General features: G+C 41.6%; 1 protein-coding gene across 16 annotated transcripts in view; it reads right to left on the reverse strand.

Annotated features, from left to right (window-relative positions):
• Positions 1-14,010, reverse strand: part of LOC139238943 (transcription factor 4-like) — a 652,736-nt gene that overhangs the window by 69,352 nt on the left and 569,374 nt on the right. For all 16 annotated transcript variants that reach the window (XM_070867526.1, XM_070867515.1, XM_070867541.1 and 13 more), the window contains 2 exons: positions 3,662-3,767; positions 2,024-2,157 (listed from right to left, as the gene is read on the reverse strand). In XM_070867526.1, the coding sequence (XP_070723627.1) occupies positions 2,024-2,157; positions 3,662-3,767 (240 nt within the window). The remainder of the gene's footprint in view (positions 1-2,023; positions 2,158-3,661; positions 3,768-14,010) is intronic.

Below are 14,010 nucleotides of genomic sequence, written 5' to 3' on the forward strand. Positions count from 1 at the left end.
GATGCCAGTTTGGCATTTTAACATCTATATATTGTAAGGAAAAATGGGGGTAAAGACCTCTGGGAGGGAACGGCTCTTAATTTCAATTACTGAACAGTCAAACCATCATCATTTGAAGCCTCATTACCAAACCCTACATGTTTGAATAAACTTTAATAAGACAATTATCAAGTAAGTTCCACTAGGTTGTAGTAGAATCTTGATTGGATTTTTTAAAAATTTAAAATAACTTCACAGATTTTGCTAATAAAAATGGCAGAGCATGTTGGTTTTCATTTTATTTTAGGAATCTCTAAAATCAATGTTCCTCAGCCAAATGGCCTCTTGTTTGCTCTCTTCCATTTGTGTGTTTTTTTTAAGCAGTGTGCTCACTAGGCACACAGCCGAGATTGAAAACACTAGTTTTTTCCACGCCAAGCAGCCCACCCAAATAGAAGCCCATGGGCTTACAATGAAGAGAAGAGCTGCATTTGATTTACAAAAAAATAAATTAAGCCATTATTTATATAAAAAAAGCACAGAAGAAACAAAAAGCAATTTACAAAACTTTTGGATCATTTTTTAATTAAATGCACATTTTTGACAATGGCTGTGAGCAGACATTTCCTGAGATCTGTGCAGCAATATTTTATGTTCAATCTTTAATCACATTAACAGAAGAAATGTATCAGAGTTTTTTTCTTGTACTTTCTTTTGTAGTTTTACATTGAGTAACCTAGGTGAAGACCTACAGCGCAAGATGCAATTAAGGTGAAGAACAGTAGGAGAGTATGAGGCAAATCAAGAATTGTTGGTTCATGATAGCCTGCATGGGATTTAAAAGTGTTTTGATTGCACGAGGAAGGGGTAACTAGGAAAGTGAAGAGTTGCCGGGAAAAAAATAACTTAAATGTGTACGTATGTATGCATAAATTTCTCTGTTAACAAGGGAACCATTAAAAATAAAATAGTCACACCCAGTTTGTGATGCGACTAGTCAGGGTATACGTGGTCAAAGAATCCCAATGGTTCCAAGCAAACAGATGCCATCACCCTTCATATCGAATTGTTTTTTTAGCAGGAAGAACATATGAAGAGATTATAGATCCCTCAGGTCATGTTATTGTCACTAAAGTTCAACAGGCCCTACAAAATGTGGTATACTGACATTAGCTGTGGAGGCACTTTCCCTGGATTTGAGAGCACACTGTGATGATTTTGGACACAGGTAAGTGGAGATGGGAAACACTTTCGGTGTAAAGTACTCTCATTTAAGCAAGCAAACAAAATTGTTCAGATAAGTTGCTTCTAGCTCCGCAATGGGTCAATGAATTAATGCACCGTACAGAACAGGAAGGCTACATGTTAGATTCTCAGTATCTGTTGCATTAGCTGTTCTCAGATGTAGTATGAGTGCAGCAATTGGTCTCAGTGTTCCTTTACTACGGAGGGGTTAAATTCAATTGGAGCACACGTGTATGGATATCGAATGAGGACAGGATCAGGCTCGCTTGTGTTGCTCCAGTGATCGAATAGTTGGTTGACATCATTGTCTAGGCTCACACATAGATTGGGCCCATTGAGAAAGTACCACCCTATGGCGTAAATCAGTTCCTTCAGGGGAAACCTGAAAATCTACCTCTTTGACCAAGCTTTTGGTCACCTGCACTGATTTTTACTTATGCGGCTCGGTGTCAATTTTTTAATCTCATAATACTCCTGTGAAGCGCCATGGGACATTTCACTACGTTAAAGGCGCTATATAAATACAAGCTGTTGTTGAAAGAGGGGAAAGGAATATACAAAAAAAAGAAAAACATTTCTTATAGCATTTCTCCAATCTACTAGAATATGAATTCAAAATTGCTTTTAATAAAAAAACAGTACGTGTGCAGTTTAAACTAAGAAATTATTGGAACAGACACTGAACTTCCCGATAGGTGAATAAGAACGCTGAGGCAAACAAGTTAGTTTGATGAGCAGGAACTGACAATATTAAAGAACGATGCTGATTGGCTGCCAACAGATAAGATGCCACTATTACCAGGCGATCGTGTGGATGCAGACTGCAGTAACTGCTGGACTGTGGAACATGGGAGGAGTTTGCCAGCATGCCTCCATAACTGGGCTGATTCATTGCACCAGAGGAGCTCCATGGATCAGAGTTGTGATGCCCATCTGGAATGAAAGGTCAGGTTACATTGACTCCGTCAGAAGAAGAAAAAAAGCCCCACAAAAACATTCTTAATTGAGCATTCCTGCTGATTATTTGATTGCAACTATTTGGTTGGTAATGAACCCTTAATTAAAATCTGCCATTATTTTGGAACTGCAAGAAGACCTCTCAGCAACATTCATCTGCAGAATTCTTTTTGATTTAAAACAAAAATGAAAACAAAAAAGGCACAGTCTCAGCCAAATGAATAATAGAAATAATCAGGAAGAAAGAAAGTTGCATTGCAGGTACAATCATGTAGTCAAAGGTTAGAATTAATTCATCTGATTAATATCAATCTGGCTGGTAATGTAAGACCTGCAGCTGGAAATGGGGTCAGTAGACAAAATAAAATGGCACATATACTTACAGAAGGGTTCCAAATCTTTTGTGTATAATTCTAATTTCCATCTGATGTTGGTTATTGCATGCTCATGAAACAAAGACTTCTTGCTTAATTTTCCACCACGTCCTCTTGCGTATCCTCGATTTTCTATCCCTCACCATTGGCACCTGTGCCTTCAGCTGCCTGGGCCTTAAGCTCTGGAATTCCCTCCCTAAATCTCTCTGCCACCCTACCTCTCTCACCTTCTTCAAGTCACTCCTTAAAACCTACCACTTTGACCAAGCTTTTGGTCGCTAGCTCTAATAGCTCTTTATGTGGCTCGGTGTCAAATTTTGTCTGATAACGTTCCTTGGGCTGTTTTTATTACATTAAAGGTGCTAGTTGCTGTCAACTGAGATGGCAGTATTTCATTTTCAAAATTAATATTGTTGCGAAAGCTAGCAGCATACACACGGAAATGAAAGAAAGCATTGCTATGGTGGGGAGGGCGAGCAATATAAAGGGCTCCTTCTTATCTTGCATGCCAGAAACCTCAAACAAATCTCCCTACCCAGTCAGAGAAATTCATATTTCTAATCTTGCTTCCCATCCCTAAAGAGACTCCCTCCATTTCTGGATCTGACATAACTGGGCATAACTCTACGGACATCAGCAAATTGCTTCACCAGAAATACTTCAGATTGGAATCTGGGCCAGTTATCAATGCCATTCAGAAGGCATCTGAGGTGGCAACATTCAGATTAGCCAAGTAGTGTTGTGGGGAGCATGTTTGCTAAGCACAATGGAGATTACATTTTGCTCGGTGTCAGCCTGGTCCCCAAAGACGACACCTGAACACCTCCTAAATAAAACCAGCCTCAATAATATTAGTGTTCGTCTAATGAGCCACAACACAGCACTGGTTCACAAGTAAGAGTGCAATGCTACACGGCTCATTCACACTTTCAGTTGTTGGGCTGATGGATGAACACAAGTAACTGAGGGGGTGGGAAGAAATTGAGAAACACATTCAAAGACAAATTTGAGAGTTTTTCCCCCTGAAATTCCTTCAACTGTAATAAGTAAAACCAAAAAAGCAAGGTGTTTCATTTCAAAAATCGACTACATTAACTTCCACTTACCCTGCATAAAGAATGAACTAGGAAATGTGCTAGTAGGTGGCTTAGAGGAAGGATAGCCAGGCGAATCCCTGTTATAATCAGCAGTGCTTGCTGATGGGGCATACACCTGCAAAACAAACACAATATTCACCTAGTTAAAAATAAAATAAAAATACATAGAGAGTTTTCAATAATTAAAAAGTAGGACAGGCACTTACAAACCAACTTCTTAAATGTAAAAAGCACTACTCGTGACTAATTGAAAATGTTGGTAAGGTGCATGTGGGAACACTGCAGAATATATGGTACACTGCTGCACTTTACTTCTTCTCTCCCTACACCTAATGTGTAGTGGTGCTGGTCATACACACTTTTCTGGTGCATTGTTGTGCTACTTCATGCTGCTTCAACTTTACAATCATACTTGGGACAACAAGAGCAAGTAAAATCAAATATAAATGAAAGTGCTGGAAATGCTTGGTCAACTGTAGAAAGAGAAAGGGAAGTGACCCTACATCAGAACCCCCAGGGTCAGGACCACAGCCCCTTTGCAGGATTGACCAAAACAAAGAAAAGAGCAGTGAGAGAGCAACATGTTGAGGTGATCTTACCCAGACATGAATTGCTAGTCTAGCTTTCAGAGACTGAATGACCTGCTGTTCTTTTCTGGTTATCTCAGCTTAGTCCAGGCACCATACTTTATAATGTAAAAGCAGCAAATCGTGTGTGAGGAATTTAAAAGCTGTAAAATGCATTCAGGGGCTCAGACAATATTCACAAATAGCTCTTGTGGTTTCTTTAGCGATCAGCTGGACACGTAGATTGGATTACAGTTTCTGAACTCTTCCAAAATATGCAACACCTTCATCGGTATAAACTACCAGGATTATCTCATGCCATCTTCCAGCTACTAATCACGTCATTATTCATGAAAACACAAAATATAGTCAATAGTTCTACTGAATACTGCAGTAATTCGCTGCCAAAAACAAGTTATATTCTGAAGAAATAATAAATGTTCTTTTCATTTGAAAACGTGGTATTTCCTTACCCCTCAGTAAGGTGATTTTATTATTTGAAAGAAATATTGTTTGCTTTTAGAACTTATGCTTCTAAACCAGCTGCTCCCACCTGCCTCCACCTTTTCTCTGGGACATCTAGAGTGACAGACGTGATAATGAGCCTACTGCATCCGTCACTGTGCCATGTGCTACCAGGCAAATTACGTCAAGATTCAGGTGGTCAAGGTCACACCGTCATGGTGACCTGATCCCGTTCAAGTTCAAAATGTGCAACATTGATCCTCTGCTTCTAATTACAGAAATCTTTAGCAGAAATCTCGTAAGGTATAGAGCAGAGACTTGTGATTTGGCAGATTCAACATTTTAGTAAAATGCCAAAGAAAGCAACCACTCCTAGAATGTCCAGGTTATTGCCAAAACCTAAATGCTTGGCAACATTCTATTCTTCTTTCTTTGATTCTTGCAATATAAAGATGACCAATTTTGAAGAAAACAGAATAGAAAAGCCACAGGTGATCTGAAATGCTGCACATAAAACTCACTGTAATATGAGAAAGGGTTTATATTAGTCATGTGCAATCTGAAAATTCCAGTGCATTTTTGATTAATTTCCCAGTTTAGGGTAGTACTATAGAATCACAAGTCAGATGTTATTAGGACTAGAGAAGCAGAGAATAATTGGATGGATGACTGCACGGGGGTTGGGAAAGCACACTAGCAGAAAGCACCTAATTACCAATATGCTGCCCGAACCAAGCTGGTGGTCGTACAGCTGACTCGTGACCTCTGTGTTGCTGGAGCAATCCCAGCTATCATCATGTGAAGAATAAACTGGTCCCGGCTAGTTAATATCTGTTCACTAGCAGAAAAGCATTTTTTTGGGGGGGGAATAAATTTCCTGGTATCTATTAGAAATGGGGCGAGCATGTTTCACAATATACACAGTTCTTACCCATTACCTCCAAAATAGGTAGGAAATCTGTGGAACCATCTTATACACCATTAAATGCTTCTGTGTTGAAATCAAGGCTCTATTATTGCACATACTCTTAATCTAACACAAAAGCAAAATACTGCGAATGCTGGAAATCTGATATACAACAGAAAATGCTGGAAATACTCAGCAGGTCAGCATCTTTGGAGCGAGAAACAGAATTAATGTTTCAGGTCGATGACCTTTCATCAGAATATTCAGGCCATCGACGTGAAGCGTTAAATTTGTTTCTCTCTCCACAGAGGCTGCCTGACCTGCTGAGTATTTCCAGCATTTTCTGTTTTTATCTCTTAATCTAACACATTCTTTTCCAGGACATCTAAACTGTGGCACTCCTAACCTAAGTATTCCCACCCCCTTACAATTTACAGGCTTATAAAACTTGGTGGGACCCAATTGAAGCAGATTAAGAAACAACTTTGACCAAGTTTGGGAGGAAAAAAAACTTGACTATTTGAGGTTACACAATTAAATTGCTCATGCGGGATAAAAAACAGCCAAGGACAGAAAGAAGTAGATCAGGTTTGAATTTATACTCATTTAGTAATAAATTGATAAGAGTGGAACCGCTTTATAGAGTGTTTACAGGTTTCATTTTTCATAATTGTAACATGCTTCTACTTTCTTCAATGTTCCAGTAAATTTGATGCTGTTAAGATGTCAAAATTATGTTGATACAGGACACTCTTGCTGCACAAGCTTACATCCACAAACACTGGTCTATATGGCACTGCAATCCAATACATGTGTACTGTATTAACTAAAACTACTTTGAACTCATGGGTTCCAAAAATCAATTGACTGTGAGTGATGGCAACAGAGACTAGACGTACCCAGTTACATCAGTGAGCTTAAATGAATTAGATAGCTCTTAGTCAGAGATACACATGTTTGTTATACATGTGGGATTATTATAACCCAGCAAGAGGAAGCAGGTGATTTTTTGGGGTAAAACACTCTCTTCCTGTCACTTAAGGAAACCACACATTTTATCTCTCAGTAAAACAACCGAGTGTTATGGCAGAATCATTATCATGTTTTTAAAAAGTACACACAAACTCCTTCCCATTACCATGTGATGTGAAACCTCATAACACAGGATTTAAAGCTACCTCAGCGACTCATTTGAGAAGTGCACTGCCCAATTAAGAACTGAGAAATGCAGACCAGAAAGGTCTCAGGTTTGGTCACTAGTTTACGTTGTATTAGATGACCTCAGCTGGGCAACAGTAGAGGCCCAAAATTGACCTCAGGGCTCTGTGGGCTAAGGACAATAAATCTTGATCATTATGTGGTGCTTCCTGCTGGAAAGTGCATGTGCATGAACATTAGGTGAGTACAGGATCAAGTTGAGCTTTGAGTTCCTCTAGTGTTGAACTGCCACCACTCACTATCTGAGCTTCTACGTGAACAATAGCTACTTGGACGAGGTTCTGGAGAGTGGCTGGTGTCAGTGAAACTGCTTCAAAAGAATGAGCACGCAAAGACTAACCCTTCAGGAGGAGTGCCCCACTGGCAAATTAATGGTTATAATAGCGGTTACAAAATCCAAAAGTTTAGCTGAAATGAAACATAATAAAACACTCCACATTATACTGTAAATTATTTTTTATAATGTCACACTCAAGAGGGTAACAAATGACGTGATAACCCATTCGATTTTTGACCTTGTGGTTCAATGCCATCATTTAAACCACCAAAACCGTATAAAGCTCCCAAGCCACCTATTGTTCTCTATGCAATAATCAATTTGCAAATTTAACTTAAAAGACGGAGTTTATTATCTTGCTGCCAGCTCTAAGGCAGCAGTAAAAGGAAAACATTTTTAATTAACGTTTATGGGATATATTCCAAATAAACTGCAGATCGCTCTTTGAGGGGAAAGTATAACATTGGCTTTAAATCTCTACACAGTGCTTCTAATCTAAAATACAGATGACAGAATGGCTACACAAGATTGTGTTACATGTCAGCTTCACATGTGCCAGAAACTGACATTAATTCCAGCTCTGTATCATAATGGCATTCACAAGAAAAAAACTGGAAGTATTTCCAAGATCTGAGATACATTCCACATGCATCCCAACAGATGTACTGGGGGAACGGAAAAGGTTGACCATCAGTTTATTTAAAGGAACATCTTTTCATAAGTTCTCATCTCCAGTCACATAGTCAGAGAAACATTTTCTCTAAAACTGTTTTTCCCTACTTTCTTTGGGAAAACTCTTTATAGAGAGTGGCAGATTTCCAAACTGCCGCCCACACATAGTAAAATAACCAGAACTACTAAATGAGAATACTTCTAAACATGAAAAAATTAGAAAATAAAAGGCAATTAGAGGCAACAAGCCTATCCCTTTTTGATTCATCGCAGCCTAGCCTGTCTTCTTACCTTATTCCTTACTTGTTCTGAAATGCATCTGTCTCCACCCTGCCTCAGCTCATAGAAACATAGAAACATAGAAACTAGGTGCAGGAGTAGGCCATTCGGCCCTTCTAGCCTGCACCGCCATTCAATGAGTTCATGGCTGAACATGCAACTTCAGTACCCCATTCCTGCTTTCTCACCATACCCCTTGATTCCCCTAGTAGTAAGGACTTCATCTAACTCCTTTTTGAATATATTTAGTGAATTGGCCTCAACAACTTTCTGTGGTAGAGAATTCCACAGGTTCACCACTCTCTGGGTGAAGAAATTCCTCCTCATCTCGGTCCTAAATGGCTTCCCCCTTTTCCTTAGACTGTGTCCCCTGGTTCTGGACTTCCCCAACATTGGGAACATTCTTCCTGCATCTAACCTGTCTAACCCCGTCAGAATTTTAAACGTTTCTATGAGGTCCCCTCTCATTCTTCTGAACTCCAGTGAATACAAGCCCAGTTGATCCAGTCTTTCTTGATAGGTCAGTCCCGCCATCCCGGGAATCAGTCTGGTGAACCTTCGCTGCACTCCCTCAATAGCAAGAATGTCCTTCCTCAGGTTAGGAGACCAAAACTGTACACAATACTCCAGGTGTGGCCTCACCAAGGCCCTGTACAATTGTAGCAACACCTCCCTGCCCCTGTACTCAAATCCCCTCGCTATGAAGGCCAACATGCCATTTGCTTTCTTAACCGCCTGCTGTACCTGCATGCCAACCTTCAATGACTGATGTACCATGACACCCAGGTCTCTTTGCACCTCCCCTTTTCCTAATCTGTCACCATTCAGATAATAGTCTGTCTCTCTGTTTTTACCACCAAAGTGGATAACCTCACATTTATCCACATTATACTTCATCTGCCATGCATTTGCCCACTCACCTAACCTATCCAAGTCGCTCTGCAGCCTCATAGCATCCTCCTCGCAGCTCACACTGCCACCCAACTTAGTGTCATCCGCAAATTTGGAGATACTACATTTAATCCCCTCGTCTAAATCATTAATGTACAGTGTAAACAGCTGGGGCCCCAGCACAGAACCTTGCGGTACCCCACTAGTCACTGCCTGCCATTCTGAAAAGTCCCCATTTACTCCTACTCTTTGCTTCCTGTCTGACAACCAGTTCTCAATTCATGTCAGCACACTACCCCCAATCCCATGTGCTTTAACTTTGCACATTAATCTCTTGTGTGGGACCTTGTCGAAAGCCTTCTGAAAGTCCAAATATACCACATCAACTGGTTCTCCCTTGTCCACTCTACTGGAAACATCCTCAAAAAATTCCAGAAGATTTGTCAAGCATGATTTCCCTTTCACAAATCCATGCTGACTTGGACCTATCATATTACCTCTTTCCAAATGCACTGCTATGACATCCTTAATAACTGATTCCATCATTTTACCCACTACCGATGTCAGGCTGACCGGTCTATAATTCCCTGTTTTCTCTCTCCCTCCTTTTTTAAAACGTGGGGTTACATTGGCTACCCTCCACTCCATAGGAACTGATCCAGAGTCAATGGAATGTTGGAAAATGACTGTCAATGCATCCGCTATTTCCAAGGCCACCTCCTTAAGTACTCTGGGATGCAGTCCATCAGGCCCTGAGGATTTATCGGCCTTCAATCCCATCAATTTCCCCAACACAATTTCCCGACTAATAAGGATTTCCCTCAGTTCCTCCTCCTTACTAGACCCTCCGACCCCTTTCATCTGCTGCTGAAACCCTCATCCATGCCTTTGTGACATAGAAAACAGAAAATAGGTGTAGGAGCAGGCTATTCAGCTCTTCAAGCCTACACCACCATTCAATATGATCATGGCTGATCATGCAACTTCAGTACCCCACTCCTGCCTTCTCTCCGTACCTCCTGATTCCTTTAGCCATAAGGGCCATATCTAACTCCCTTTTGAATACATCCAACGAACTGGACTCAACAACTTTCTGTGGTAGAGAATTCCATAGATTCACAATTCTCTGGGTGAAAAAGTTTCTCCTTATCTCGGTCCTATATGGCTTACCCCTTATCCTTAGACTGTGACCCCTGGTTCTGGACTTCCCCAACAGCAGGAACATTCTTCCTGCATCTAACCTGTCCAATCCTGTCAGAATTTTATATGCTTCTATGAGATCCCCTCACATTCTTCTAAATTCCTACTTTCAATGACTGATGTATCATGACACCCAGGCCTCGTTGCACCTCCCCTTTTACTAATCTGTCACCATTCAGATAATAATCTGCCTTCCTGTTTTTGCCACCAAAGTGGGTAACGTCACACTTATCCACATTATACTGCATCTGCCATGCATTTGCCCACTCACCCTGCAGCCTCTTAGCATCCTCCTCATAGCTCACAGCCACCCAGCTTAGTGTCATCTGCAAATTTGGGGGAGATATTACACTCAATTCCTTCATCCAAATCATTTATGTATATTGTAAATAGCTGGGGTCCCAGCACTGAACCTTTCGGTACCCCACTAGTCACTGCCTGCCAATCTGAAAAGGACCCGTTTATTCCCACTCTTTGCTTCCAGTCTGCCAACCAGTTCTCTGTCCGCATCAATACATTACCCCCAATCCCATGTGCCTTAATTTTGCACACTAATCTCTTGTGTGGGACCATGTCAAAAGCCTTTTGAAAGTCCAAATACACCACATCCACTGGTTCTCCCTTATCCACTCTACTAGTTACATCCTCAAAAACTCTAGAAGATTTGTCAAGCATGATTTCCCTTTCATAAATCCATGCTGACTCGGACCGATCCTGTCACTGCTTTCCAAATGCACTGCTATTAAATCTTTAATAATTAATTCCAGCATTTTTCCCCACCTCCAATGTCAGGTCTATAATTCCCTGTTTTCTCTCTTCCTCCTTTTTTAAAAAGTGGGGTTACATTAGCTACCCTCCAATCCATAGGAACTGATCCAGAGTCCATGGAATGTTGGAAAATTACCACCAATGCATCTACTATTTCTAGGGCCACTTCCTTAAGTACTCTGGGATGCAGACTATCAGGCCCTAGGGATTTATTGGCGTTCAATCCCATCAATTTCCCTAACACCATTTCCTGACTAATAAGGATTTCCCTCAGTTCCCTCAGTTCCTCCTTCTCGCTAGACCCTCGGTCTCCTAGTATTTTCGGGAGGTTATTCGTGTCTTCCTTAGTGAAGGCAGAACCAAAGTATTTGTTCAATTGGTCTGCCATTTCCTTGTTCCCCATTATGAATTCATCTGATTCTGACTGCAAGGACATTAGTCTTCACTAATCTTTTTCTCTTCACATATCCACATATAGGGTAAGGATTTCAAATTTACGGTGTTAAGGACAAAGAGCCAACACAGCCTTGACAAGTATAGTCAAATAGGGCATGGTGCGGGACAATGCACTTGCAGCAGAGCTTTGGACAAGTTAGAGTATATGGAGGGTGGGAGGCTAGCAAGAAAAGTGTTGGCATAGTTGAGTTTAGAAGTGATAGTCTTGTTTTGAGAATTATGAGTGGCAGAGGAGCACGGGTAGGAATGGAATTGGGTAATGTTGGAGAAATGGAAATAGGCAGTCCAGAGATGGAGAGGATATGGAGGGTGAACCCCAGCTCATGGTTGAACAGAACGCCAAGGTTACAAACGATCTGCTTCAGCCTGAGGCTAGGGAGGAAGACAGAATCAGTGGCAAGGAAACATAATTTGTGGCAAGGGCTTTGGTCTTTCCGATGTTGAGCTGCAGGAATTTCTGACTCATGCAGGGCTGGATGTCAGACGAGCAGTCTGACAGCACAAAGGCATTGAGGGAAATGGTAGAAAGATAGAGTTGGGTGTTATCAGCTTGTAAGTAGAAGCTGAACCTGTGCCTTAAGAAAATGTCACTGAAAAGTAGCATGTAAATGAGGAAGAGAAAGGGCTGAAGTCAGAAGTCAGATTTTTGAGCAACTCCGGAGGTGATGGTTGGGGGGAAAGTTTTGAAAAAAAGTCACTGCTTTGGCTGCATTCAGTAAGGTTGGGGTGGAACCATGTATAGGCAGTCCCAGAGCTGGACAACAAAAGAGAGACATTGGAGAAGTATCAAATACTGCAGAGAGGGTGAGAAGGGATAATGCACCAGGATCACAGTCACAGAGGATGCCAGTTGTGACACTGATCAGCTCCATTTTGGTGTTGTGAGACAGGCAAAAGCCATAATGAAAGAAGTCAATCAGGAGTTTATAGGAGAGTCTGGCACAGAACTGGGAGACGATGACACGGTCAGAAGTTAGAGAATGGCCTGCAAGTGAGGATGGATGAGTTGACAAGTATTTATTTGAGCAGGGGTTGATAATGATAATGTCAGTTTTAAAAGGGAAAAGGATGGTGTAGGCCATTGGATGGGGGGGGGGGGGGAGGGGGTTGGGTCATGTGGAGTTGTGTGGAAAGGGAATGGAAAGAATAGGAGTTGGGTCTCATGGAAGAGATAAGCTTGGAGGGCAGGGGGAAAAGGAGGAAAAATGGTGGAGAGTTTTAAGGAGGCAGCTGGACATTATCTATGCCCTCGCGGATGATCCTGGAATAGTGAATGGCTTTGGCAGATGTGACCGAAGCATTGTATTGCTCGACATGGTCAAGCCAGATATAGTGATAGATGACTAGACCAGTTGTGTGCCGGGGCACCTGCACTTGTATCTCTCAGTCTGGAGGGAACAAAGATTGGAGCGATACCAAAGGAACACAATGATAATTTTGCTGGCATTAAAGGCAAGGAAGCAAGTAAGCAAAATCGACAGTGATAGAGAGTCACGATGAGTAGAGGGCCGAAGGTGAGGGCATCTGAGAGTGTGGTTGTTAGCAAATATGGAAATAGTTTTTTCCACAGGTGAATGGTGGAAGTAATGGGATTGGGGGATGGTACAGGGATTCTGTGTGCCTACCAAATTGCTGCACCACCTCCTCTTGTACAAGTTGAACCTCCCTTATCCGGAACCCTCGGAACCTGGCCTGTTCCCGATAAGGGATTTTTCCGGATGAGGGGTGGTCACGTTAAATTGGATGGTACAGGTACTGAGCAAGGGGATATCGGGACTGACTGGTTTAGGGCTGGGAGTGCGGCAGAGATTATTGGGGGAGGGTGGGGGGTGGGGGTGAGGTGGATCGTAAGGTCAGGCCAGCAATTGCAGAAGTCGGCAGTGAGGAAGGACTTCAATTTGTTCATGTTGGAGTTCTGCGCATGCACCACCCGGTGGCCGGGAATGGTTCTGTATGAGGGGTGGTTCTGGATAAGGGAGGTTCTGGATAAGGGAGGTTCAACAGTACTTTATCATTCCCACTAATACTCATCTATGAAAACCAAGTCAAGTATTCATGTAGTATCCTTGCCTAAGATTTCCTGTTTCATCTCAGATCGACCCATTTAACATATTTACTTTTAACAGTGTTGATAAAATCTTTTACTATCTTATTTTTTTTTGTATTATTAAGTCTTGATTGTCATATACCTCTTTTTTAAAAAGTTGCATTTTAACTTGAATTTCTCCAATCCAAGAAATTCCAGCTTTTGTTGACACACAACTCGGAAATGTAGTCAACAATGAGGTTGATAGTAGCAGTCTTCAGGAAGACACAGACAGACTGGTGAATTGGGCAGACACAGGGCAGACTAAATTTAACACAGAGAAATGTGAGGAGTGAAGTGATGCATTTTGGAAGGAAGAATGAGGAGAGGCAATATTAACTAAATGGTACAATTCTGAACGGGATGCAGGAAGTAAAAACGCTCCCCCTGCCATTACCTCTGGAGTTCCTCAACAGTGACATGGAAAGGCTTGCAACTTAAACTTTATCTCTCATATTGTGTCCGCTGTGACTCAGTGGCAGCTCTCTCACCTTTGAGTCAGAGGTTGTGTGGTCGAGTTCCACTCCAGAGACTAGAGCTCAAAATCTAAGCTGATAAGCAGTGCAATACGGA

The sequence above is a fragment of the Pristiophorus japonicus genome, chromosome 2 (genome assembly GCF_044704955.1).
Source record: "Pristiophorus japonicus isolate sPriJap1 chromosome 2, sPriJap1.hap1, whole genome shotgun sequence".
Taxonomy (NCBI): domain Eukaryota; kingdom Metazoa; phylum Chordata; class Chondrichthyes; family Pristiophoridae; genus Pristiophorus; species Pristiophorus japonicus.